We start from the raw sequence: 27,093 nt of genomic DNA, 5'->3' as shown, positions 1-27,093 counted from the left end.
GGCATTCTGCTAATTAAAAAAATAGGAGAAAAGTTTGTGCTAAATTGACAGTGCCTACAGAAAAGAGCAGTTTAAATGCTGTATTAGAATGCCATTAGCTTAAAAAATTCACAACCATAAGATGTTTTTAAAGGTTTTTCTTGAAAAAAATTATGAGTATTTTTATGAGTAATTCTGGGTATATTAGAAGTTTAGTTAAAAGATGTGAAGAACTATCAATACTTCTCCCCTCAAAGCAATCACTTATCCCCACTTTGCCATTTTCTGGTACCTAGAAGGTTTGGAGTTGCAAAGCAGACCCTCAACGCAGAAGCTGATCTTTCCCTTCTGCCTTTATTTGGCTTTTCTGGATTTGCTCCAACAAAGGTATAGCTAAGTGATTGAACAAGATATATTAAAATTCCATTAATTATTTTTTCTTAAAATTAAACTCTTTAATTAAAAGCAGCACTTGGATTAATTTTCTAATTTCTAATTTCTAGCTCTAACAATGTGATATAGCAAAGATTAAAATAAGTAGAAGCAAGAAGTGCAAGTTAAATATCCCTGACACTAAATTTAGGTGAACAACTTTTTAAAAATCCCAATACTAATTGCTTTGGTCTCACCTAACTGACTATCCCAGGTCTATTGTGTGAAATTTGGGTTGCTTACTGCTGCCCAGAGGATTCCCAACTGCTCTTTCAGAGGGAGTGTTAATTACAGCCTTCTCTCCCCCTTAGTATTATAGGCTTCCTGCTCCCACTGGCTCCCCCTACTGTCAATTCTCTGATCAAAGGCCGTGTGTGATTTGTGCTGTCAGTTTTCAGTCTGGACATGTTATCTTTGCTTTGTAACTAGAAGCCTCTGAAATGAGAAATCAAAGGATGAAATTTCCCTGGACCTGCTCTCTCCTTCTCCTCCTCCTCCTCCTCCTCCTCCTCCTCCTCCTCCTCCTCCTCCTCCTTCTCCTTCTCCTTCTCCTCCTCCTCCTTCTCCTTCTTTCTCCTTCTCCTTCTTCTTCCTTCTTCCTTCCTTCTTCCTTTTTCCTTCTTCTTCCTTCTGCTTCTTCTATTGCACCACTCTATTTATTTTTATTTTTTTTTTACTTAGAGGAGCTTGGATCTTATTATCCCCTGAAGATTTTAAACACCATTTAGCCAAAGACAGGTTTATAAACAGAAATGCAAGTATTTTCTTTGTAATCTCCATAAGTAATAAACCATTTTAGAAGGAGACTCAAGGGCCCAGATTAAGAGGTGAATCAAACAAGAGCCTGAGGCCCCATCTCAGTTTCCCATTCAGCTAACCAAGAAAATACACAAATAGGGGAAGTGACCAAAGCACCAGAATTGGAGGCGAAAATTCAAGCTTAACCCAGCTTCCTGAAGTTTCTACTAATTAGAACACTAATGGGAACAGAAGCAGAGAGGACCCTCTCTTTTCTGAGATAAAACGTCTCAGTAGCAGTCAGAAGAGGTATCAGCCGCCCCACGGAGAGCCACAGAGCAGGGAGGCCCCAGAGCCTCCTTCGCCTTTGTTACCAGCAGCCTCAGAAGTCCCTGCAGCCCTCACACTAATGAAGACCGCAGCACCAACCAAAGAACTGAGTAGTAAAGGCAGGAAGGAAATTCACTCCTTAAAGCCAAGTTGAATTAACCTGGGTTCGGGCAGGAGAAAAAGGTTGAATAAAAGTCCCAGAAAAGGTCTGCTTGGACTTAATAATTATGCATAACCCCTAGGTAGACAATAGTGAAGTGAAGGCCTGGGACGTGGGCAGGAGCAGGGTAGAGGGGGTCAACGGAGGGGGAAAATGGGGGACATCGTAATATTTTCAACAATAAAGATATATTTTAAAAAATAAAAGTAATAACCTCAAATGGCGTTTCTATTGCATGTCTGGCATTTTATCCATATCCTCTTTTAATCCTCTCCACCATCCTATGGCATTAATGCTATCATCCCCATTTGCAGATTAAAACACTGAGTTGTAGACAAATTGTTTAATGGTAAGACCGGGTTTTGAATGCAAATTGACCTCGATGCAGAGCCAGGCCTTTGCCACTAGGTGGTACTGCCTCTCCTTTGCTACTTAGAATGCCCGCAGAACTGCCCAGTTGCCCAGTCCTGTGACTCTCCATTATAGACTGGGTGTATCCGTCAATAAAACTGCCATTGGCTCACCTTCTAGAACTGCCTTGTTCACAGTCTTTGATGAAGGGAAAGTGTAGGTTGCTATGTTCTCTAACACTGGGTCCTTCCCCACCACAGCTGATTAGATCAGGGGGCATATTCGACCCAAGGGGCTCCAATATGGCTTGCTATGAAAGCTTAATTCAAATGTAGTGTTTAAGAGGATAGGTACTGGAGTGAGCTTGCCTGGGTTTAAATCCTGACTACCCTGCCTCCCATCCCCAATCACTATCTACATGAGTAAGCACAAGATTTAATCTCTTCGAATACCAACCCTCACTTACTAAATGGGAATACTGATAATAATCCAAACCTGTTCTAGGGAGCTCAAGCAAGAACTCATGGAACTTCAAGTGTGGTTCTTTCCCCATGTCTTACTTTTGTATTGTCTAGAAATGCATTTCCCAACGTCCATTAGATTAAATACTGGTTCTGGAACTGTTGACAGGTGTTACAAAAAGCAAGTTCCTAGGTCAAATAAATTTGGGAAAACCCAAGTTAAATTAGACAGATTTCCTTACCATAGTACTTTCCGAATCTTTCATATGTTAATGTAAATTATAAGTATACAAAGGTACACAGAATGCACAAATTTGGTTAAATTATTATTTTTTTTAGTCCTCACCCAAGTATCTTTGTTTTCCCCACTGATCTTTAGAGAGAGAGTGAAAGAAAGGGAGAAGGGGAGAGAGAGAAACATCAATATGAGTGAAACATCAATTGGTTGCCTCCCACACCCACCCCAATTGGGGCTGGGAAGCAAACACTCCCGCCCGCCCCCTCCTCACCACCTCCCCCCCCCACCATGTACATGCTCTAGACTGGGAATTGAATCGGACCAAGGTCCTTCAGTCCTCGGGCCAGAGCTCTAACCACTGAGCTACAAGCCTGGGCTACAGAGCCTTTACTTTTTATGCCTCTTACAGTACTAATATATCACAGAACAGAATATATTGGCTTAAAAGAATGAAATGGGAGCATATAGTTAGAAATGGAATACATATTTGGTGCAGCAAGAACTGCACTTAGCTCTGTCTACATTAATCATTCCTCCAGCTTCCCATCTGAGGGCAAATTTTATCTTTCTGTAGTAGGCAGAATAATAACCATCCAAAGATGTCTACTTCATAACCCCTGAAATCTGTAAATGAATATATTACCTATGTGACAAAAGGGATTTGTCAGATGGAATTAAATTAAAGACCTTGAGATGGAGAGATGACCTTGGATTATCCAAGTGGGCCCACCTCCTTAAAATTGGAGAATCCTTTTTTGGCTGCCAGTATCGTTCCCATTCATACCTCATCATCTTCCCGTCTCATTCCAGACCTGCCTCTGTGTGCTAAGGGCCATTCAATCTTGGCCACCTGTTGGTCTGGGTCCAGAACAGACAGAATTTTGTCCCTGGGTAGAAAAAGAAGTCGTCGTTCACTTTTGCCAAATTCAAGGCCTTAAAAAAAGGATAATAACAGGAATCTTCCCAGGATTAAACCCCTCCCCCCCATTGGATGACAATAATAACGTTCATTTTCTTTAGCATAAACACTGTCCCAATCATAAGATATGGTCTGACTTTATGAGCCCCAACAAGATTAGCACGAAGTAGCTAAATAGTACATTTTCCAAAGTCTGAGTTCATCGGTCTTATCTATGGTTACTTTACTAAATTTTAATCAGGGTGTTCTTTTTTTAACGGAAGAGATAAAAAAATAAAATAAGTATAAGGTGACGGAGCTCAGTGCCTACATGTGGATTGTTCATGTCTGGAAAGATAGCTTTTCCTTTAGGTTGAGTAAATTAAAAACAAACATAAGAATAAATACACATGGGCTGGATGAGAAAGAGGCTGTATCCCAGGGGATGAGAAGCAATATTCTGTGGAGTTGAGCGATAAGCTTTGATATGAAAAAGATTTGCTTCAGGAGACAGAAGGAAATAGTTTGTGATATTTGCTTCATGGTTTTAATATGTTTTAAAAAATACAGGCGGCTGTCAAAGAAGAAACTTGCTAGAAGAACAGAGTATGTGAAAAAAAAGGGCTTGATTTAATGGCGTTAGTAGAGCAAGCTGTTTTCTACCCCTTCCCTGGCTTTTCTTCAGCCCTGTTTCCTGGATTTGTTTCTCTTTTCTACGTTTAAAAGTTGGTGGGTCCCAGGTGAAGATATGCTTTTCTCATCTAAACTCACCTTGGTGATCTTATTTGTTTCTATCAATTCAAATCTCACCAAATGGTGTTAGCTCCCATATTTTCTCAGCCTGACCCTCTCCTCTGAACTCCAGCTCTTCTGCCCAACTACATAAAAACGTATCTCCACTCACACTTACCATGTCCAGACTGAAACTGGGTTTCCCGTCCCTGCCTCCGTGCTCTCCATCTTAATAAATGACAATTCTGTTTCTGCAGATGCTCAAGCCAAAACCCTAGAAGGCATCTGTGTTTCATCACTTTCCCTCACATCACAACCCCCTACCCCCCAAGACATGATGGTGCCATTAAAATATACACTGAGTGACCAGATTATTATGATCTCTGAACGCATAATAATCTGGCCACTCAGTGTAGACTGACCACAGAGTTGGGATTTTAAAATAAGGTTTTTCCATGTATAAGAACTGCATTGTGGGTAGTTAGAAAGAAGCAGAGGACTCACTAGCCAGAGGCTGGGGGCCACTATCTCCTGGTCCCTTGACACATCAAGATTTGCAAGCTTTCCCTTATACATAAGTACACTGAGTGGCCAGATTATCATGCGTTCAGAGATCATGATAATCTGGCCACTCAGTGTGTCTCCAGTCAGACAATTTCAAACCACATACACTAAGAGTGCCCTTGCCCACATCACGCATTTCTTTCTGGTCTACAATTATAGACTTCCAATAATTCTTCTGCTTTCACTCTTGCCTCTCGTACAGCCCACCCTCCACACAGCCAGGTGAATCAGATCATTTCCCTCCCCAATGTTTCCCTCACATTTAAAATATGGTCTAAAGTCTTTCCGTGACCTTCTGAGCCTGACATCGTCTGACCCCTGCCTGCCTCGCCAATGCTGTTTCCAACCACTCCCTCTGTCACTCACCTCTGATGATGCTTGCCTTTGTTGCATTTCCTGAGTACATCCATCTTGTTCCTGCCTACCTCAGAGTCTTTTCTCTTGCTATTTCCCTCAGGCCAGGAAAGACTTTTCCCATTATCTTCAGATAGTTACCTCCCTGCTGCACCAAGGTCACATCCTCAGAAAGTCTACATTATAAGTGTCATCTTCTTCCCTCACCCTTCTCCATCACTTTACTCAGCTTTACTTTTCTTCACACGTGATTTATATAACATCACTCATGACCTTTTTACGTATATAAACATATTGTATATATTGTATATAAACATATTGTATATATATATATAGCCTATTTTGTCTCTCTTCTTCACTAGCATGTAAATTCCATGAAATTAGGGACATTGTCTGGCTATTGACTGTGGATTCCAGAGCTTAGAACAATAGTGGTTCACAGCAGAGGCTCAACAAACATTTGTTGATTGCATGAATGTACCAGACACAAGGGACACAAAGACAAATAGAAATAGCATCTGTTTTGAAAGATCTTAAAAGGAGAAAGAAGACACCCAAATCTGTTATTCCTTAGAGTGATAATAACATTTTTGCTGTGGAGAGACAGCCTGGGGGTGAAGGAAGGTTTTTCTGGACGACATGGAGCTGACTTGAAGGATGAGTGAAGGCAGTCAGTCAAAGAAAAAAAACTGAAGGGCTTTGCAGTCCAGGAAACAACATAAGCGAGGGCATGTCGGTGTCTGCACAAAACCTGAGCAAAGGGCTCATTGTCCAGGGACATCCAGCGATGAGACCCCTTAAAAATCTCTCTGGGAACCTGGATCGGGGAGACAGACTTGAGCCTTGCCTCCTGTCTCCTTGCCAGTTGACCTTGCAATAAAAGCTTTTTTATTTTCTCAAAAGCTGGTGTCATAGGATTATCTTCTATGCACGTTGGGCAGTGAGCCCTTGTTTGGTAATAAGATCAAGACGTTTGGTAACGGTAATCCAATCTGCCCCAGATTTCAGAATTCTGAGTGTGAATGTGTTGGATGGGTCATCTGCAGAGCTATTCCAGGATGATGTCAGGACACAGATAATAGAGACTGCACCAGATACCTGTGTCTTCGGAGAAAATGGGAGAGTGACTAAGAGCTTACGAGATCGTAGATAAGAAGGGAGCAAGAGTAACCTCTTGGGTGACATCAGCCTTCACGGATGAGGGGTGTACACAAGGGTGGCAGATTAATGGTTCCAAAGCACCATGGTTGATCTGGAAGTGGGTAGTTCTCAACTCCAGACCCAGGAGAATGTGAGAATTAGAGAAATGGGGCCTTAGAGGAAATGGGATTTCATTTAAGATTTCATTTAAGACAAGACTATGAAAGATACAGGGCAATATATTTGCCAAAGATTGTAGATTGAAAAGGGCAAAATTGAAACTAGAACAAAGCAGCCAACTGAAAATATGCTTTGGTGACAGTTAATAACAAACCTGACACTGCACAGAATTGCATCCTTGACAAAGAAGCAGACTCAAGAAACAATCGCAGAAAATGAAAGGCCCTGAATAGAGAGAGAGAAAAAAAAAGTCTAATCTTCGAATAATAGATGTTTCTGAAGAATGCTCACTGTTAATAACAAGCGAGACAATATATGTAAAACTCCTCGTGAGGGCTTGAAAAATAGCAGATGTTATGAATATTTTCACAAAAGAACGCTGAACAAATGTGCCGTCTTTTACCTGCACAAAAGCCTATATGAGTACGGTTTTGAATGGAGGCAGTTGAAGTTAAAGCTGCTGAGAATGAAGACATCTCTGACAAAACAAGGAGCTAATGAAGATTCTAAACTTTTACCTCAAGTTAATAAGTTGAACCAAATGTCTTCTCAAATTCTTCTTATTATAACCCATGATAATAACTCATGTCTCCTTATGTTCTCTCACATATACTTTTCATCCTGTCTTAGTGCTTTTTCTAAGAAAACTAAGTTTTTAAGGTGGCATTAAAAATTAAAATCACGAGTAATGGACCATATTTTCATACATGCATTTGAGAATTAGGGCTTAAAAAATTGTAAGAGGAGATTTCTTTTCAGTGACCATGACTAGATAATTGGTGGGTGAGGACCATTAAGCAAAAAGAGGTTTTATAAGTCTTCAATATATAAAACACTGTTTTCTTTCTTAATCTGACCAATATTTTAAAACAGGGCAGTAAGCAATGTTTTAGTGTGTAGAAACACACATCAGGTGGAGATGAATTGAGCAGGTTTGGTTCTTGGCAAAATAAGTTAAAAAAATATATAAACCTAGATAAATCTTTAATAAAATATCAATTTTCAGCAATAGAAATAGTAAAAGTATACAAACAAGTGAGTAAATAAAAAGTAGATTGCTTGTAAAGGACCAAAATGTTGGGGGACTTCCATTTCTTTATAATTTTCAGTATTAGAAAAGAGTAGAACAAACTTATGGAAAATTATGGGTAAAATCACCCAGGAATTCTACACCCTTTAAATATGATTTTTAATGCAGGATGACAATAGAAAAATAGTCTCAGGTATTTGTGTTTTTATAAAATTTACCAAAAGATGCCCTCCCTTAAAAATGTACTAGACACGTGACTATTAACTGGATCATGCAAAGTACATGGTATGTATTCATTTACAAAATGTAATTTTTGTTTTCCAGTATTTCTTTAAATTGTTCAGAGGATCTAGCTTCTCCTCTACTGTGGGAGGAAAACTAAGGTGGGGGGATGTCTTCTCTGGTAATGCTTAGGTAAGGGAAAGTTATATAGTCACTTTAAGTTTTGCAGGTGAGTCTCCATTCAAAAGTTGGACTTCCAGGGCAAATAATTCAAGCTGGATTTAAAATAGCGGATCGTCCCTTTGCCCTTGCTCAAGTCAGCCGCAGACCGGAAGCATGCAGCTGGGGAAGGTGTGTACCCTTCTCCTCGCACTCAGCACTTCGATTCCTTTTGATCTGTCTTACTAATGGCGGTCTCCAGCCCCTGCAGAGCTGGTGCGAGGGAAAGGAAGGAGACACCAGCCGAGAAGGTGAGGCCCTTCTTCCAGGAATCTACCTCGACCACCTTCTGGAGTTGGTAGATGCTGAAAGCACTGCAACCCAATAAGTGCATAGAAATAATGAAAATAACTGTAGTTTAGTGATTACAAAATCAAATGCAGCAGTTAAAATTCTTTTAGAAGGGCAGGTCAAAGAAGTGGAGGATTCTGTTTCAGATCTAGTCAAGGGCTGGAACAGGTAGTTCTAAGAGAAGTCCTGGATAAAACTGCCTCAGTGGAAAGTTAGTAAGCTGAGAGGGTACTCCTTAAACACAGTGACCATATATGGAGGGCTGCCCATTCCCCTCTGGGCCAAACTCCTACATGTCTATTTTATTTATTCTTATTTTTCAACTACAGTTGACATTCAATATTATATTAGTTTCAGGTGTACAGACAGCACAGTGCTTAGTCACTTATAGAACTTCCAAAGTCGTCCCCCAGATAAGTCTATACTTTAAAAGTTTATTATTTAGCTTTTCATTCGCCTTTGATTTATCTGAAATTTAACACACAGGCACATACACACAAACGCTCAACACACAAGCTCAAATTTGTGCTTGTACGAAACGGATAGTGTTTGGTCCCAATATTTTTATTAAACAACCCATTACTTCTCCACCCATTGGTACTGCCCCATCTGTCATTACAGATGCTGTTTGTAAGTAGGTTTGTTTCTAGGCTCTCCATTATATTTCATTGGTCTAGTTGTCTCTCTATGTACCAGTACCACAGTGCTTTAATTATAGTTTGCTTGGATATCTGATAGGGGAAGTACCCCTTCTTCACCATCTCTTCTTTCCTTTTCATTTTCCCCCACTTTTTTCTAAGGTTCGCTTGCTCTTTATTCTATACATATTCTGTGAAAATAATGTTTTAATTGCATTAAATTTATAGATCAATTCAGGAAGAATTGCCATCCTTACAGTAGTGAATCTTTCTATCCATGAACATAGGAAAGCTTGCCCTTTATTTAAATTTAAGTCCTTTGACTTCAATAAAGTTTTTATTGTTTTCTCAATAATGATCTTATGTATATCCTGAAAAATAAATAAGAAAAACATAAAAATCCCAATGAAATGTGCATAGAAGCTATGAATAGACAATTTATACAAGTAGAAGTCTTGTTGCCTGTAAACATATGCAAAGACGCTCAACTTTACTGGTAACCAGGGGAATGCAAACTAAATCAAAACATCTTTTCATACCATCTAATTGGCAAACATTAATCTGTTTGACAGTATCCAGGGTTGGAAGTACTTAAACTGTGCCAATGTACATATAAATTGATATAAGCACTAATGATTATAATTTTATATAGTTGAAAATGTTCATACACTACTACCCAGCAATTCTATTTCTCTCTCTCAAGAAACTCCTGCACAATTTGAAAGGTACTTGTTATTATAAAAAAGCTAAAACAACTTAACTTTCTTTAGCAGAGGAATGCTTAAGCTGTAGCTTAATTATGCAATGTCGTTCTATTCAGCAGTTGAAATAAAAAAAAAAAAATCAGTTCCCCACTCCAAACATAATGTGACTGATCAAAACAGATTGCAAAAGTGAGATACCACTTACACAGTTTTTAAGAACATATAATGATAGTAAATGTTGTTTGTGGATAAATATACGAGTAATGAAAGAACAAAAGTTTACAATGACAAAAATCAACTTTAGTGTAGTTATCTCTGTGGAGACAGAAAGGGATAGAAGAAAAGAGAAATGGGCTGGGTTTTTAATGTAAAATTTTATCTTGGAAGAAAGAAAACTAAAGCAAGCATGGTGACAGTTTCTGTAGAGTCAGAGACCTCCTCTTGTTTGCACTATCATGTAGCTTTTGAGGTGATGGTATTTGGGAGGCTGTGAGGGCCAACTCGTATCCTGCAGGGAGTAGCAAAGCCCAGCAGATGGAGCCACAATGGTGACACCCAGGATCCTCCAGCCTAACAACAGTCACTGGGAGGCAGTTTAACTTTATTTGGAAAGAAATAAGGAATATGAGGTCTTAGCACCAGGATTCATAAACTTATTCTCCATTGGGGGATAATGAAAGAAGACAATTGCACAGACTGGGAGGACAGAAAAAAAATTAATACTGGCTGGTACTGTGTCCCTCAGCAATCCTGGCTTCAGGATTATCTTTTCCCGGGGCCTGGCCTGGCCTAGCTGGCCAGGTCCCATTTCTTGGGGCCAACTCCCACTTTCTGTTCACATTGTTACCCTATCTCCTCTCTTCATCCCACTCTTGGTGCATACAAATCCATGTCTCCTTTGCCTACCGGTGAAATCTGGAAAGTCCTTGTTTTTTATTAAACAGTACAAATGAAAATTTTTAGTGCATTCACTTGCAACCATTCCAGACTACTTCTGGAGACCATCTTGCATGAATTAAAAGGTTCATGAAAGGCCTTCTCTCATTTAAAGTTACTTTGTCTCAGAAATAATTTACCCTGCTCCTGTAGAATGAAAATTACTGCAAAAAAAAAAAAAATAGGGTGGGGTTAGGAGTGGGGGTGGGGTAATATAGTTTACAGAATGGAAAGAAAATCTTTTAGAGAAACAGACCATGTTTTTGGCTGGAAAGACTTTATATTGTAAGACTGTCAATTCTTCCTAAATTGATGTCTACACCAAAATAAGTTCCAGATGAGTCCAATATTAAACATTTAAAAAATCTATGATAAAACTGAATTTTAATTAATCTGGATAGTTTTGCAACCTCTAAGAGGAGTAGGACATTCTAATGTTTAAAACACACACACACACACACACACACACACACACACACACTTGTTTGGCCCTGTCCAGTGTGGGTCAGTTGGTTGGATATTGTCCCATGCATCAAAGGGTTGCTGGTTCGATTCCTGGTCAGGGCACATGACTGGATTGCAGGCTCGATCCCTGCAGGAGGCAGCTGATCTATGTTAAGCTCTCACATCAATGCTAAGCTCTCACATCGATGTTTCTCTCTCTTCCTCTTTAGCATCATTGTATTTAAGGAAGTCCAAGTAAACTGGTTTAAAATTTTATAACAATTATGAAAACACAGGATTACACCTTAATTTAATGAAGGACTCATATATATTATAAAACAGAAAAGCTTCAATGTATAAAAGGACAAAAATTTGGACATTTAGCCAAAGAAGAAATACCACTTGTTAATAATTACAGAAAAAAATGTTCAAAATCTAAAAGTTAAATGAGTTCACATTTTTTAAAAAGAGACCTTTTTTTTTTTTTTTTTACTTCTAAACTAACAAAACACTTAAAAATATATATAACCACACACTGGTGAGTGAAATAGCACTCTTCCACATCAATGAAAGATATATAAATACTAGTAGCCCGTTTGCACCAAGATTCGTGCAATAGACCTTCATTCACCTGGCTGCAGTTTTCTGCCAGCACCGGGGACCCAGGCCTTGGCTGTGGCCACCGCCTTCTGCCTTCTTTCAGGGTCCGGGCTTGGCCCTGGGCGGTGGCCTTGGGCTCGGCTGCACCCAGCGTCCCTGCTACCCGATCTCAGGAGCGAGCCGACCCCCAGGTCGGCTCGCTCCTGCGATCTGCGAAGGCACCCCGCTGGCGCCCAAGGCCTGGAAAGCCTCGGGCTCTGCTGCACCCCAGCGTCCCTGCGACCCGATCGCAGGAGCGAGCCGACCCCACAGGTCGGCTCACTCCTTCGATCAGAGCAGGCACCCCGCTGGCGCCCAAGGCCGGGAAAGCCTCAGGCGGCTTTCCCGGTCTTGGGCTCCGCCACACCCCAGCTTCCCTGCAACAGTTTCCTGGTGGGCGTGTTTGGTTGGTGGGCGTGGTTGGTTGGTGGGCGTGGCTTGGGCATAGCGAAGGTGCGGTCAATTTGCATATTTGTCTATTATAAGGTCAGATAACATTTGGCCATTATTCATTAAGTCCCTTACAATAGTTCATGGTTCATCTTAATGACTCTATTTTGGGGGAATTTATGCCAAGGAAATAATCCTGAAATTTACTTATGAATTTATTAATTGTAGTATTAGTCATAAGATCAAAAATTTTTAGAAAAAAAGTTTTATACCCAATAGTAAGGTAAGCTCACTCTATGGAATATTATATAGTTGTTTTTAAATTATATTTAAAATGATGATATGACAACATGGAAATGTTTATAGTAGTAAACAAAAGGCAATGTTGGTCAATAAAAATATTAAAATATGGCTAACTGAATTATTAACTAGGAAAACAAACAGTCATACACAATGAGATGTCACTACACACCCACCAGATTGATTAAAATTAAATAGACTGAAAATACCAAATGTTGACAAGAATATGGCACAATAAGAACCCTCACTCATGGCTTATGGGAGTGGAAACTGGTACAACACCTTTTTTTATACGCTCTAAGGCTGTCCAATGCCCCAGCAATTCCTCTCATAGGTATGGAGCTCAGGGAAACCCTGCCAAAAGTCCCAGGGTTCGAGACTCTACAAGAATGCTCTGGCAGCAGTGTTGGAATAACCTGAAACTGGAAATGCCCAGCACCAGTAGGATGGATGAATTGTGGGTTACTCGTGCTATGAAGTAGAACACAATAAAATGAACAAAGGAGAGTTAAACACCACGATACAAATTATTCTCACAAATATAATGTTGAGTGAAAGAAGCAAGTCATAAAAGAATGTGCTTTTTAATCCATTTACATAAAGTTAAAAATGAATGAAATCAAACTATTTAATTTAGAGATATAAACAAAGGTGGTAAACTATAAAGAATTACAAAGACATGATTATCATAAGAGTCAGGATAATAGCCCTGACCAGTTTGGTTCAGTGGATAGAGCGTCGGTCTGCAGACTGAAGGACCCCAGGTTCGATTCCAGTCAAGGGCATGTACCTTGGTTGTGGGCACATCCCCAGTAGGGGATGTGCAGGAGGCAGCTGATCGATGTTTCTCTCTCATTGATGTTTCTAACTCTCTATCCCTCTCCCTTCCTCTCTGTAAAATACCAATAAGAAACATAGATTTTTTTAAAAAGGAGTCAGGATAATAATTATCTCTGGCAAGATGGAGGAGTTGAATAGAGAAAGATAGATAGGAAAGGGATTCTCTGGGTCTGAAAGTGTTTGATTTCTTCTTCTTCTTCTTCTTCTTTTTTTTTAAAGTGTTTAATTTTTTGACCTGGGATATGATTACATGAGAGATTGCTTTATTTACAATACTTTTAAACTGCACATACGTATTTTTATATATTATTTAATGCATGTTACATGCTATGGGTTGAATTGTGTGCTCTCTCCCCACCCCCTCCAAAAGAAGGTATATGGAAGTCCTAATCCCTAATACTTCAGTATGTGAAGGTAAGGTTGTTGCAGATGTAATTAGTTAAGATAGATCGGAGCAAGATGGGCCCCTATTGCGGTAGGACTTGTGTCCTTATCAGAAGACAGGCCTGTGAAGACACAGAGACACAGAACACCATGTGAAGATGGAGGCACATCTTGGAGTGACATCAACAAGCCAACGAACACCAAGGATTGCCTGCCATCACCACAAGCTAGGCCAGTGGTCGGCAAACTCATTAGTCAACAGAGCCAAATATCAACAGTACAACGACTGAAATTTCTTTTGAGAGCCAGATTTTTTAAACTTAAACTTCTTCTGATGCCACTTCTTCAAAATAGACTCACCCAGGCTGTGGTATTTTGTGGAAGAGCCACACTCCAGGGGCCAAAGAGCCGCATGTGGCTCGCAAGCCCAGTTTGCCGACCACGGAGCTAGGAGAAGGCATGAGTCAAGATTCTCCCTTAAAGCCCTCCGAAGGAGCGGGAAGAGCCAGCCCTGCCCACATCTTAGTTTCGAACTTCTAGTCTCCAGAACTATGAAATAAGCCACCTAGTATGTGGTACTTTGTCACAACAGTTCTAGGACACTAATGCATTGTATTTCTGCATTAACAATATGTTTTTAAAAATTCCCCAAAATCTAGAATTAAAAAGTAGTCGCCCTAACCGGTTTGGCTCAGTGGATAGAGCGTCGGCCTGCGGACTGAAGGGTCCCAGGTTCGATTCTGGTCAAGGGCATGTACCTTGGTTGCAGACACATCCCCAGTGGGGGATGTGCAGGAAGCAGCTGATCGATGTTTCTCTCTCATCGATGTTTCTAACTCTCTATCCCTCTCCCTACCTCTCTGTAAAAAAAATCAATAAAATATATATTTAAAAAGAAAAGTAGTCAAATCATCCCACTTTACATATTCCCTGGAAACATAAAGCATTCAAAGTCACAATCCAAATACTATAAAGATAAGGACCCTCTGTTCAGAAAGGGAAACTGCGCAGCCTGTCTAGTTGTACCAAGAGGTCAAGGATCAATTACAAATGTCCAAGTACATTTAAAAATAAAGAATGTGGTTTGTTCCGATCTGGCCTGTAAAATTTTCATCCTGACCCTTTGATTCCCTTCCTTACTGGAAACTCTCCAGCATTTCCGGTGACCCTGAGTAAGGCTTCTGGGAAGACATTCTTATTCATTGCTTTGCCCTCCAGAGAAAAGAAGGGCTGACCTAACAGGAGACCTGACCCAGGACTTCTCTGGGGCAGAATACTGATGAATACAGATGGCTCCGTGCATGACAAGCTTTGGTTATAATTCTGCTTTCTGCAAGTTGGGCTACTGACCGTCTCAGAGTTTACGGAGCAATGTGCCCTCAGAAACCTCACTGGGGGTTGATTTTGTATAGAATACTGAGCACACTTGTAGGAGTATTGCTTTTCTCAAATATGTTCTATGTGATCAGAGAATGCCATAAGAAAGGGCATAGAGGAGCAATATTTGGAGAACAGATATTTTTAAATTAACAAAATGCAACATGATTTCTATACTACTTTCAAGTTTTCAAAATCAAGAGTAAAGTACGGAAAATTTTTCTAGAAAAATAACGAAGTGGAAAGAATAGAGCAGTGGTAAGAGATTTTGAAGTCAGGCTGACTGTTTTATTATTATTATTATTGATTAAGGTATTACAACTGTGTACGTATCTCCCCCATTGTCCCCCCACCCCGCCAGTCCTGCCCTCACCCTCACCCCCTGTTGTCTGCATCCATCGCTTATGCTTATATGCATGCATACAAGTCCTTTGGTTGACCAGGCTGTCTGTTTTCCAACCTCTTTACTTCTTAGCTTGGTGTGGTTATTAGCCTAAGTACAAATTTCTTTAGCTATAAAATTAGGGTAAAAATTATACCTACTGCCCTAACTGGTTTGGCTCAGTGGATAGAGCGTCCGCCTGTGGACTGAAAGGTCCCAGGTTGGATTCCAGTCAAGGGCATGTACCTTGGTTGCGGGCACATCCCCAGTAGGAGGTGTGCAGGAGGCGGCTGATGGATGTTTCTCTCTCACTGATGTTTCTAACTCTCTATTCCTCTCCCTTCCTCTCTGTAAAAAAACAATGAAATATATATTTTTTAAAATTGTACCTACTGCAAAGAAATACTAGGAAGATTCCATGAGGCGACTTAAGAAAAGCTTTTAGTTCATAATGTTGCCCATGTTAAGTGCTTAATAAATATTTGTTGCTGGCATAATAATAAATATCTTAAGATTTATACTTGAAGTAGCTATATAAATTTTCAGTAGGATCAATAATATAGTAGGCCCCCAAGGGTCATTTGGTTCACCCCTTTAAATTAGGCAGAGAAGGAAAATTTCAGCTTTTCAAGTTGACCATTCTAGTTCTTAACATTTCCTATCAGAAAAATAAAACTCACATCAGTTTCCTGGCCTGTTATATAAGTGGGTTGAATTAAATAATTCCTAAGGAGTTTTCCAAGTACTAAAAATTTATTTCTAACAGCCATTGTTGTTTTTTTTAAAAAATATATTTTATTGATTTTAAGAGAGAGGAAGGGAGAGGTATAGAAACATCGATGAGAGAGAAACACCAGTCAGCTGCCTCCTGCATGCCCCCAACTGGGGACCAAGATGGAAACCCAGGCATGTGACTTGACTGGGAATCTACCGGTGGCCTGGTTCTTAGGTGGATGCTCAACCACCAAACCTCACCACTGGGCTTGTCTTTCTTTCAATGGGTATTTCCATTATACTACTGGCTTCCACCCCTTTCGATGGAAAACATGACCTTAAGGCTAGTTGGAGGTCAAAGTATTTGTGGTGGTTGTTTTCCCCCCACTGTATTCCAAGGGAGCCTCACAGCCTTGGACAGCTCTAGTACTGTCCGTTGAACAGGTCACTAATGTTTGCCTGGACCAAACTTTCAGGCTTTTCTGCTGGGAAAGAAGAAAAACATGATTTTGTGAAACATTCAAAGAAACTGATGATTTTTGAAACTACCTGTATGAGCTTCAAAGATTGCGGTATCAACTTTCAATGATGTTTGCTATTTTATTGATTAAAAAGTGATTAGTTATAGGAACCACTTTGTATTTCCCAACCCACTAAAAAGTAAGAACTAAAACTCAACAAACAGCCTGAAATCCTTTGCTCTCCACTCCCACCACCCTGACGCCCCACCCTAGTGCATCTGCTGCTTGTCCAGCAGATGGCACTGTTGTGTCAAAGGAGTGGCTTCCATGGGTCCCGGAAAGAGAATTGGGACACCAGGGGTAATGCATGGCAGTCAGAGGTTAAAAGGGAAAGTCCTGTTTAATGAACCTTGGGCATAAGGTCAAAATAAGTTTAAACAATCGGCTTCCTCAATCTCCCTTCCTAGGGGCGAACGTGAACATGAAGACCAACAACCAGGATGAAGAGACCCCCTTGCACACAGCCGCCCACTTCGGCCTCTCGGAGCTGGTGGCCTTCTACGTGGAGCACGGGGCCGTCGTGGACAGCGTGAACGCCCACATGGAGACGCCCCTGGCGGTCGCCACCTACTGGGCCCTCCGCTTTAAGGAGCAGGAGTACAGCAGGGAGCACCACCTCACCTGCCGCATGCTGCTCGACTACCACGCGGAGGTCAACGCCAGGGATGATGACTTCAAGTCTCCGCTCCACAAGGCAGCCTGGAACTGTGACCACGTGCTCATGCACATGATGCTGGAAGCGGGCGCTGAGGCCAACCTCATGGACATCAATGGCTGTGCGGCCATCCAGTACGTGCTGAAGGTCACCTCCGTGCGGCCTGCCGCCCAGCCCGAGATCTGCTACCAGCTACTACTGAACCATGGGGCTGCTCGAATATACCCGCCACAGTTCCATAAGGTGAGGCTGTGTCTTCCCCAAGCGACTCAAGCTTGAGGCTTGCATCTCTGGGTTAACTACCTCTGATCCTCTACCTGGCCTTCCGTTTGCCCATGCCATGAGAGCAGGCAATGAGCAGAAGAGGGGCAGATCACCTTCCATGTCTTGGGTGAACACCAGGGAACTGGCAGTAGCTTCCTGAGGGACTGAACTGAGAAAGATCAGAAGCCACTTTAAGCCTGCAGGAGAGGTGAACGGGGTCAGACAGGCGTACACTTGCTATCTCTTGAGCAGAATGTCTGATCTAAAGATGACTGAAACTGCTTTGGAATGAATTGGCATGAATGGGCCACTCAGTTTTGCATTTAGTGAAAGCTAATGTTTGTTGAGTACTAATAATTATATTTATTATAGATAGTGCATTGTATTTATTAAGCACCCTGTTATAAGCATTTTGCATTTTTAAATTTAATTCTTATCACAACCCTAGGAGAGGAACAATAATATGATCCTTACTCTACAAAGGAGGAAACGGAGGCACAGAGTAGTTAAGCAATTTGCCTGATCTCACACAGTGGCAGTGCCAGGATTCAACCTTACATCATTTGGTTTAGTGTCTATTCTTGCAATATCACGCTGCATAGCCTTTATTTAATATATATATATTTATTTAATAATATATATATATATAGATAATCTTCAATGGGCTAGCAGGGGCCAGATGTTAACAATGCTGATATGACTAAGACATAGTACCTACTTTCAGGTAGCTTAGAATCTAGTGGGAGAGACAGACACATAAAGAGACCATTTTAATATGCCATGGTAAATGACCGTAGAGGAATTAGGTTGATGACAGTAATTAACTTGGAAACCAAAATGCATTTCACCTTAAAATCAATCAAATAACACCATACCTAGGATCTCACTCGTTCTAAAAAAAATTAACAAGAAGCAGAGGAGTTTCAGGTATAAAGCAACTAAATAATGTAGGACCACAGAAAGCCAGTTGACAGTTTTACTAAGTTCACAGCCATTTTCTACTTCCTCCATTGGTAAAGTATCAGAGACTGATCTGAAGTCCTGCACTGTGAGGCTTAATTGGAAGAAAAGTTCCACTAAAGAATTTAAGGGGAGTGTACCCAGTCAGGGCAAATTCCACATGGACAACCCAGAGAGTGTTCAGCTGTAGATATGATGTCAGTGAATTTTGTAATCTCATAAGGGATTTGTTTCTTGTCAGTATTTCAAAGGATAATTAAGTCATTTTCCCTTTAGAATTATATGTAATACTCACAATGTTCTGGAACATAATAATTTTTCATAGAAAATTTCAAATGATTTTGATGAAAAGGATTAAAAAAATAAAAATAATGTTATGATAATGTCCTTTGTTGAGTTCTCAATTGGCTTTTTACAGATTTCATTTTATTTTTATAATAACCTCTGAGATAGGCATGGGCATTACCTTCATTTAAAAGGTAATAGCATTGAGATATTTTCCTAAAGTCACAGAGAGTAAGTGGTCAAATTTATTCATTTTATTTTAAGAAATATTTACTGAGTACCTACTATGTGCCAGGCATTGTTCTAGGAGCTGGAGATAAAACAATAAACAACAGCAATAATTAAAAAAGGCCTTCATGGAATATACTCTCTAATGGGAGACAGGAAAAAAACAAAACAAAATAACAAACAAATAAATATACTCTGATCTGTTCGGAGCTATGGAGAAAAATAAAGCAAGGTAAAGAAAATAAAAGAATGACCTGACATCTCCACCTGTATGTTTTACATATATGCTGTTTTGCAAAGGTGATTAGAGAAAATAAGGACATGGAGGAGCAAGTCATGTGACTACTTGAGCTGGGAGAAGACCAGCCGAGGTATAAGGAAAAGCAGAGGCAAAGATCCTGAGGTAGGAGAAAGCTAAGCATTTTTGAGGAAAAGCAGGAAGCCAGAGTGGCTGAAGTGGACTGAGTAAGGAGAAAGAAGTCAGAGGGGTGTACATGAGGGTGGTTTACAGACCATATTTATGGCCTCATAGGCCATGGTTATGTCCTTGGTTTTTCACTCTGAAGGAGAGAGGAAGCCACTGAAGAATTTTGCGCTGGGAAGCGTAGTCTGATTTATATTCCATAAGGACCCTTTTGACAGCCTGTTGGAGAATAACTCTAGGGGGGCAAAGGTATTGCAATAATCTAGATAAGAGATGAGGGTGGCTTAGACCCACAGTGGAAATGGTGAATGTGCTAAGAAATGGTCAGATTCAGAGCAGGTATTGAAGAGGGAGTCAATGAGTTTTGCTGGTTGATTATTTGTGGACCGTCAGGAAGAGAGAGGAGTCAAGGATAATTCAAGGATTTTGCCCAAGGAATAGAAAGAATCAAGGGGCCATTTCCTGAGATAGAAGCAAGGCAGGTGGAGCTGAATTTGAAGAGAGGATCAAGGTTCTGCTTTGCTTAAGATACCTGCTATTCATCTAGGAGGAGATGTCAGGTAGGCAGGTTGATGTAGGAATCTGGTGTTCAGGGAAAGGTCCTGCCCAGAGGTACAAACTTGGGAGTCTTCATCATGACTACGGTATAGGAAGCCAGATGCAGTGGACAAATGATGGCTATACGTATTGTTATTACTACATGTCCACTGAGTAGTGGAATCAGTGCTCCTGGGTGTGGTTTACTCACAGGGGCCTTTCCAACCAGGAGAGACAGCATATGAGACTGTCTAGAGACTAAATGCTGAGCTTTATTCGGAAACTCACTGCTGGTTGATTGTGGATGAAACAGGTCTCTGCGCAACTAAAAGACCCTCTCCTCATTCTCCTTCAAGAGCCAGATTAGGGAGAATGAGCCTTTAAACAGAGTTTCTGTCCTCCAGAAAGAAGTCTTGTGAATGTGAGGAAGGCCCCAGATCCTCTTCACAAAAGCAGTCCTCTGAGAGGGACCAACGAGAAGGATTAGGGGCAGCAGCTTAGTGACCAGGGGCATGAGTTTTGGCTTGGCCATTTACTAGCTGTATGGGTTCTGAACAAGCTCCTCAATCTCTTAGATTCCAATGTTCTCATCTGAAAAATGAAGGTAAAAATATCTATCAACTTTTCAGGATTGTCTAAGGCAGGCGTCCTCAAACTACGGCCCGCGGGCCACATGCAGGTGTTTTTGCCGTTTTGTTTTTTTACTTCAAAATAAGATATGTGCAGTGTGCATAGGAATTTGTTCATAGGTGGTTTTTTTTTAAACTATAGTCCGGCCCTCCAACGGTCTGAGGGACAGTGAACTGGCCCCCTGTTTAAAAAGTTTGAGGACCCCTGGTCTAAGGAGTATGTAAGTCCATCATGGACATCATTGACCCTGGTAATGCTCCTCAACAAAATTGTTTCCTTTCCTCCTCTTTCCAAAATGAACACTTGGTCCAGTGCAAGAGTCTTTCCTTTAGCCTTGATGGCTCCTCTAGCCTGTGAAATAGGCACACAGTTATGTGTGCCAAGGAACACTTGATCCACCATCAGCATGTTCTTATTCAGTTCTGTTTTGCTCCTCTGAGTTCCTCTAGTTTGGCCATACACTAAAGTGATTTAGGATAGAGTTGGCCACTGGTGGATGACTGGTATTATAAACATTTTGTCCTTTCCCAACAGTAAAAGAGAACTGGCCCCCTTCCAAAGGAAAACTGAAGAAAAACTATTCAATTTACTGGTACTATGCAGATTCTTCACAGTGATTTAGAACAACTACTAACCAGCCCAACTTTCCAAAGAGAAAGTCATCTTTACAACAAGTAAATGACTGACTCATTTGTACAGAAGATAAAGTGATTTGTTCTCTTGTGGATGGGGAATTCTGTTTCCTTCTTTACAAGGAACAAGGTCAGAGAGCTGAAGATGCTGCCTTCCAAATACAATGCACATTTGCAGAGGGTGTATTTCACCGAAAGCCAATGTATAAATTACATAAGGTGGGGGAAAGAATTATATGGTCTGCAATTGCTTCCCAGGGTACAAAAGGACATTTGATTTTTTTCCTCTCAGCATAATTCAAAAAGCAGTGACACCCCAGGGAGCCAAGATTGGGTTTTCTGGTAGGGCAAGAAAGACATTTTTCTAGGGGAGGGAAAGGTATGTGAGGGTTTGGGGAGGTAAGGATGATTTCTGCTGTTGAACAGTGCTGTATATGATGCCCAGGGTACAAGACGTCTCTTTAATTATAAAGTACCTTTCTGCACACAAATATATTAACATAAAAGGGCAGAAGTAGCTTTAGAATTTTTTTCCTGAAGTGACTTAAGAGGTGCCACTTGCCTTGGAATGATGACAGGAGATTTATCTTGAATCTGTTCTATAATCTATGTTTTTAGGTGTAGAATGATGAGGCAAAAAGTATCTAAAAGTCTCTCCAGTTGCCACCACTGAAGAAAGAGCTTTTTTGACCAATTGTCCTTCCATGAAGGATGACTAGAGACACAGAAGGTGAAGTTCATGGGGCACCTTCTATTTCTCAGATGGGAAAAAAACCAGCAGAAGCTTCTCGCTTCTAGGTCCACCAAACCAGTCCTTTCTCATGTGGTGGTCAAGGTTCCCAGGAGTCGGCATCTAGTGATGATTTAGAGTTTGCTGTCTCTTAAGGGTCTTTTGTGTTGTTGTTATTGCTTTGTGAAATAATTACTGAGGCCTAAAGAAGGTGAGCCTAGCTGTCTTAGTCCTGTAAGAAGCCCACCTGCCAGTGAAGATAGCTGGAGGGTTGTCAGGCTAAAGGAGCCTTTCCTGCCGCGGGCCCTGTCTTCTGTTAGCAGAAAACTTCGCCATCTGTGTCAGCAAAACCTAATGACAGCAGTGGGAGCTTTGGAGTCTGTGCATCTAAAGACTGAAGGTTAAGAACTATTTGATTTATTTTTTTTTTTACTTTAATGAAAAGTGAGAAGTTATCTCCCTGTGATATATGGGAGTAGGCCAGGTGCAAATTGAAGCACCAAATGTGTGAAGTGAGGCTCCTGACCTGTGAATGAAGTCCGTTCCTGTATCCATAACTTAGTCTGAACACTTTCTGAATAGGGGCTGGGAATAGGGTTGCCGGAGAAAAAAAAAGGATGCTCAGTTAATCTGAATTTCAGATAAAGTATAAGTAATTTTTAATATAAATGTGGACCATGCAACATTTGGGATATACTTATACTAAAAATTCTTTGTTGTCTATCTGAAATTCAAATTTAATTGGACAGCCTTTGTTATTTTTATTTGCTAAATCTGGAAACCCTTGTTGAGAAGTAGGAAATACACTGTAAAGGGGAGAGTAACTTTCATCCACATCTGTTCTGTGTCCTCAGTGTTGGCAAGAAGGGAGAGGTAAGGAAGTCCTAGGGACAAAGTACCTGTGTTGGGGTGTGGGCACTCTGTCTTTAAATATATCCAGTGTGGCTTTCATGAAGAATGAGTGTGGCCTGGGAAATTGATGCAGAGCATAGAGCTCAGTTTTCTGAGTGGACAACTAAGCCATGTGCAGAGCCTCATTATAAGCTTTCTGACTTCTTCATGCTTTTTTGTTTTCATAATTCCAGTATAAGTAGATGCTTGATTCGGGCCTTGGATTAATTTCAGCTATCATCCCTGTACTGGTAACTCTTAAATTTAAATCTTTATTTTGGGTTACTCAAGTAATTACTAACATACTTCTCACCATGGCTCATTCTTCTAGAAGGGCTGTGTCTGGAGGTCTTTAGAGAACAATGTGTATGGAGGTCTGGATGGATATTATTTTTATATCACTAGCAACATCTTTGCAGTGACAAAGGCCCAACCTAAAATAATTGTGGAAGATAGTCTCTCTTGTTTTAAAAGTCTCTGCAATGGGATTTGTGTCCTCAATCATTTATTTCACCAGTCATTACCTAAGGATTAAAATAAGATCATGAGAATGTACTTGAAAGAGCACTAAACTCAGATGAAGAAAACACAAGACTATGCTTCCTCTTAATTTGGACTGCTCTGGGTTTCAATTTCCTTATCTCCAAATTAGGGGGATGGGATAATCTCTAGGGTTCCTTGCAACCCTAACATTCTATGATACTATGATCGTAGTTTATAACTAGTGTTTAAAGCAATTAGTCAGCCTCAAGTTTTCTCTGTCTCTTTTGCATAGAGCTACATATATGCCATCCTCATCTCAGCTACAGAAAAAAAAAAGAAAAAAAAATCAGGCCTATTTGCCTGAGTTTTCCAAGATCAAGATCCTGGACAATTACCTGCCTACCCTGATAGCAATGTACCCAGATAGAAATCCTTTGAGTTACACTTTCTGTAGACTCAGAAATACTGTCTCTTCAGAAGTCCCATAGCAATGGATCTCTGGCTCAAGCCCACCTGCATACCCGATATGGGTTGATGATAGCGGATTATTCTTTATTTGTTTAGACCTGGCTAAAAAAGTCATGCTCAGCAGCTTAGCTTTGTGCTCTGTGCCCAGAATATGTATGTGAATGGAACCTCTCATTAAACATGTTGTGCTTTGCTGCATCCATTTACAGCTAGGGTTCAGGATCTGGAGAAGGGGCTGTGCACAAATGAAAACACTAGACAAGAAATATGAACTTAGAAGGCATGGGGGGCCAGGCTGGAAACCTCTCTCTAGTGGAGAAGCTCTCTGAAAACCTGGACCTGTCAGCTTTTATTCACCTGAATACACATTTGCCCTTTGGGAATGCATACAGGCATATCAAAGGTAAAGTTTGGTAAACAGTAAAAGGATTGATTATCAGGTTAAGGAATTGCCTTCAGCCATTGAGCCCACAGCAGGACAATATTATGCTGATCTTCAGCCCTGCTGAATATCAAAATCCATTGGCCTTGCAATGGGTCTTTTTGCATTTATGCTAACTACTGTTGGTTTTAGCCTCCAGCAGTGCTTATTTGGACCCAGCCACTGGACAGGATGATTCTAATGCTTTCACTGGTTTGGAGCTTTAATATATACATTTAGTTTCAATGGCTTATGACTGTGCTTCTTAAAGGCAGGCACTACCAAAAGCAGCTGTATGCTGGCATTGGCTCACAGTAGCTCATGATATCTGATGGTTAAATTTTGTAAGCTTATTGTTAAACACAAGCGTTGTGCAAACTTAAATCATATACACCAACAAATAAAGTATACTAAAAAAAAAGGTAATAAATATTCAAAACCTGTTAGCTCTTAATTATTTTACTCTACATATCTATACTGTTGATGTTATTTGCATCTATTGTGTCTGTATGGTGGAAACACTATATAAGGATGTTACTGCACATTTCTTCCCAACCGTACACTCAGTGACTTCATGTTGCTAGCTTCAAATTCCTCATACCATGGTCCTCTATCATTTCCATTTATACCCATGTATAGTATTATTGAGCCTCATAGGTTTAGCCAGCACATTCTCTGATGGTACAAAAGTCTCCATCTTCACCTTGCCTGTATAGGAGCATCTACCATGTACATGTTTGACTGCCATGAAGACACTGCATATGAAATGTTCTCCTGCTCCTCATCTGCCCATCTCCAAATTAGTCTGACCTTCCAATTTCCTCATTCCTTGATCTCATACGTCAAAGTTGCATTCTTTATTCCTGATATCTGATTAGTCATTAAGCCCGGATTCTTTCTCAAAGTTTCACTTACCCTTCATTCTCATGATTAACAGTGAGACTAGCTGAGAAGCCATTGGGTGCATCCCATTCAGCCTCTTCCCTGCTCTCTTCCCTGATATCCTTGTTTTTCTCCTGTGTGCTTTGCTCCTGGTGTTCAAGGGACACTTGATGATCTTCATCATAGTCCCTTATTATTTACTGGCTTACATTGCTCTCCAACTTCAAATATCTACATCTTTTCTCCTCAGGTAGGTTGCAAACTCCTTAATGACAAAAAGCAGGTCATGAACTTTTCAGAATTAGTGCCATAGTGCTAACAGAGTGCCCAAGAAGGCTTTCCAATGCAACGAATTGGTTGAATATAACCCTTATTTTGTCAAGAATATGTAATAACCTCCTCCTATTGCCTGTTAAGTCAATCCCTCGCTCCTCGGACTGGCATTCCAGGTGTACTGTCCACTAGCTCCATCTTACTTGCTCTTATCTTTTGCTCCCCAACATGGGCCCTCCATTCAGATTGACCTCCAATCAGGTGATCTGGACACACACACACACACACACACACACACACACACACACTGGTATTAAAATTAAAATCTCTCTGTCTCAGTTTTGCCCAGGGACCCAAGACGTTAGGTATTTACTAGCACATTGAAAAATGCAATACCAGACCACCTATGAAGGACTGGTAAAGGAGGTCAGGAAAACTAGTTTTGTGACCTCTTCCCCAATGACAATAGGTTGAGATTGTGAAGGACTTGGAAATAAGGGAGAAATTTCTTTGGAGAAAGTTAAGTGAAGACATGCCTTCTTTACAATTGTAGGGTTGGGGGGCTTCCTCTTCATCTCATGTCCAGTGAGAGAGGCTTTCAGAGAACTCTGCAGGGAGCTTGATACGTTCAAGGGAAAAATGAAATTGATGTATAACCCACGATGAGAAAATGTAAAGGAGAAAGTCCATGGCAGAAGCTGCTTGCCTGTTGGCAAAGAAAATGAAGGTGACAAAATTAGGAATCATGAGTGCTTTTGCTGCTGCTGATGGGACAGAGATACAGGTTTCTTGTGGACCAGTTGTAGGCCACATTGAAGAGCCAGCATCACTTTGAAATGAAAATAGGCCACACCCAAAGGATTTCCAGAGATAGGGCCATCTTGGCAGAAAGGAGCGAGAGGTCTTCTGGTGGTCACAGAGGCTGTTGGGAGGTGTGAGTGCTGTAAGGGCAGGGCATGCATCTCAGCAGGCTCCCACCTTCTTTGTTAGAACTTCTTTTTTCACTTACTTCTGGATGGTGAAGGAAATTAGTCTGATGTTATTAATCCTTCCATCCACCATGGAGGCTGGCAGTGTGTGGATACTTAAAGTCATGAGCCTTCTCAAAAGCATTTCAGCATTCCAAGGAGCCCAATAGGTCAATACATTCATGAAGTCTCTGTGAGTGGAATGACTGAATCATATATGTGCATTAAATAAACGGAACTCTGCTTCATCTGCAGGTGATACAGGCTTGCCATTCCTGTCCCAAAGCAATCGAAGTTGTAGTCAATGCCTACGAACACATCAAGTGGAATGTAAAGTGGAAACGGGCTATCCCTGATGATGACTTGGAGGTAAAGAATCAATTCACTTCCTCTGGTTTTCACTATAAAGTACTTCCAAACTGCAATGCAAGTACTGAAAAGTATCTGTCTTGCTATCAGAGACCCTAGAAAGCTGCCATTATGTAGAAAATCGGGCCTAAAATCATCATTGTTGATTTCTTTGGATGGCAACGGGGGGGGGGGGGGGGCTTTTCTGACTATAACCTGCCTTCCCTTCCTTTTCAGAGATACTGGGATTTTTACCACTCTCTCTTCACTGTGTGCAGTAACTCTCCAAGGACTCTCATGCATTTATCGAGATGCGCCATCCGAAGAACGTTACACAACAGATGTCACAGAGTAATTCCTCTGCTTTCCCTCCCATTGTCATTGAAAAAGTACTTGCTTTTAGAGCCAGAGGGAATCATTTATTAA

The 27,093-nt window shown here is 40.8% G+C and overlaps 1 protein-coding gene across 1 annotated transcript in view; it reads left to right on the top strand.

Moving 5' to 3' along the window:
• ASB4 (ankyrin repeat and SOCS box containing 4) overlaps positions 1–27,093 on the top strand; it is a 56,314-nt gene extending 29,221 nt beyond the window's left edge. The window contains exons 3-5 of the mRNA XM_008148881.3: positions 16,996–17,486; positions 26,575–26,688; positions 26,905–27,093. Coding sequence (XP_008147103.1) covers positions 16,996–17,486; positions 26,575–26,688; positions 26,905–27,093 — 794 coding nt within the window. The remainder of the gene's footprint in view (positions 1–16,995; positions 17,487–26,574; positions 26,689–26,904) is intronic.

The sequence above is a fragment of the Eptesicus fuscus genome, chromosome 14 (assembly GCF_027574615.1).
Source record: "Eptesicus fuscus isolate TK198812 chromosome 14, DD_ASM_mEF_20220401, whole genome shotgun sequence".
Classification (NCBI taxonomy): domain Eukaryota; kingdom Metazoa; phylum Chordata; class Mammalia; order Chiroptera; family Vespertilionidae; genus Eptesicus; species Eptesicus fuscus.
This window is presented reverse-complemented; position numbering and strand designations above follow the sequence as displayed.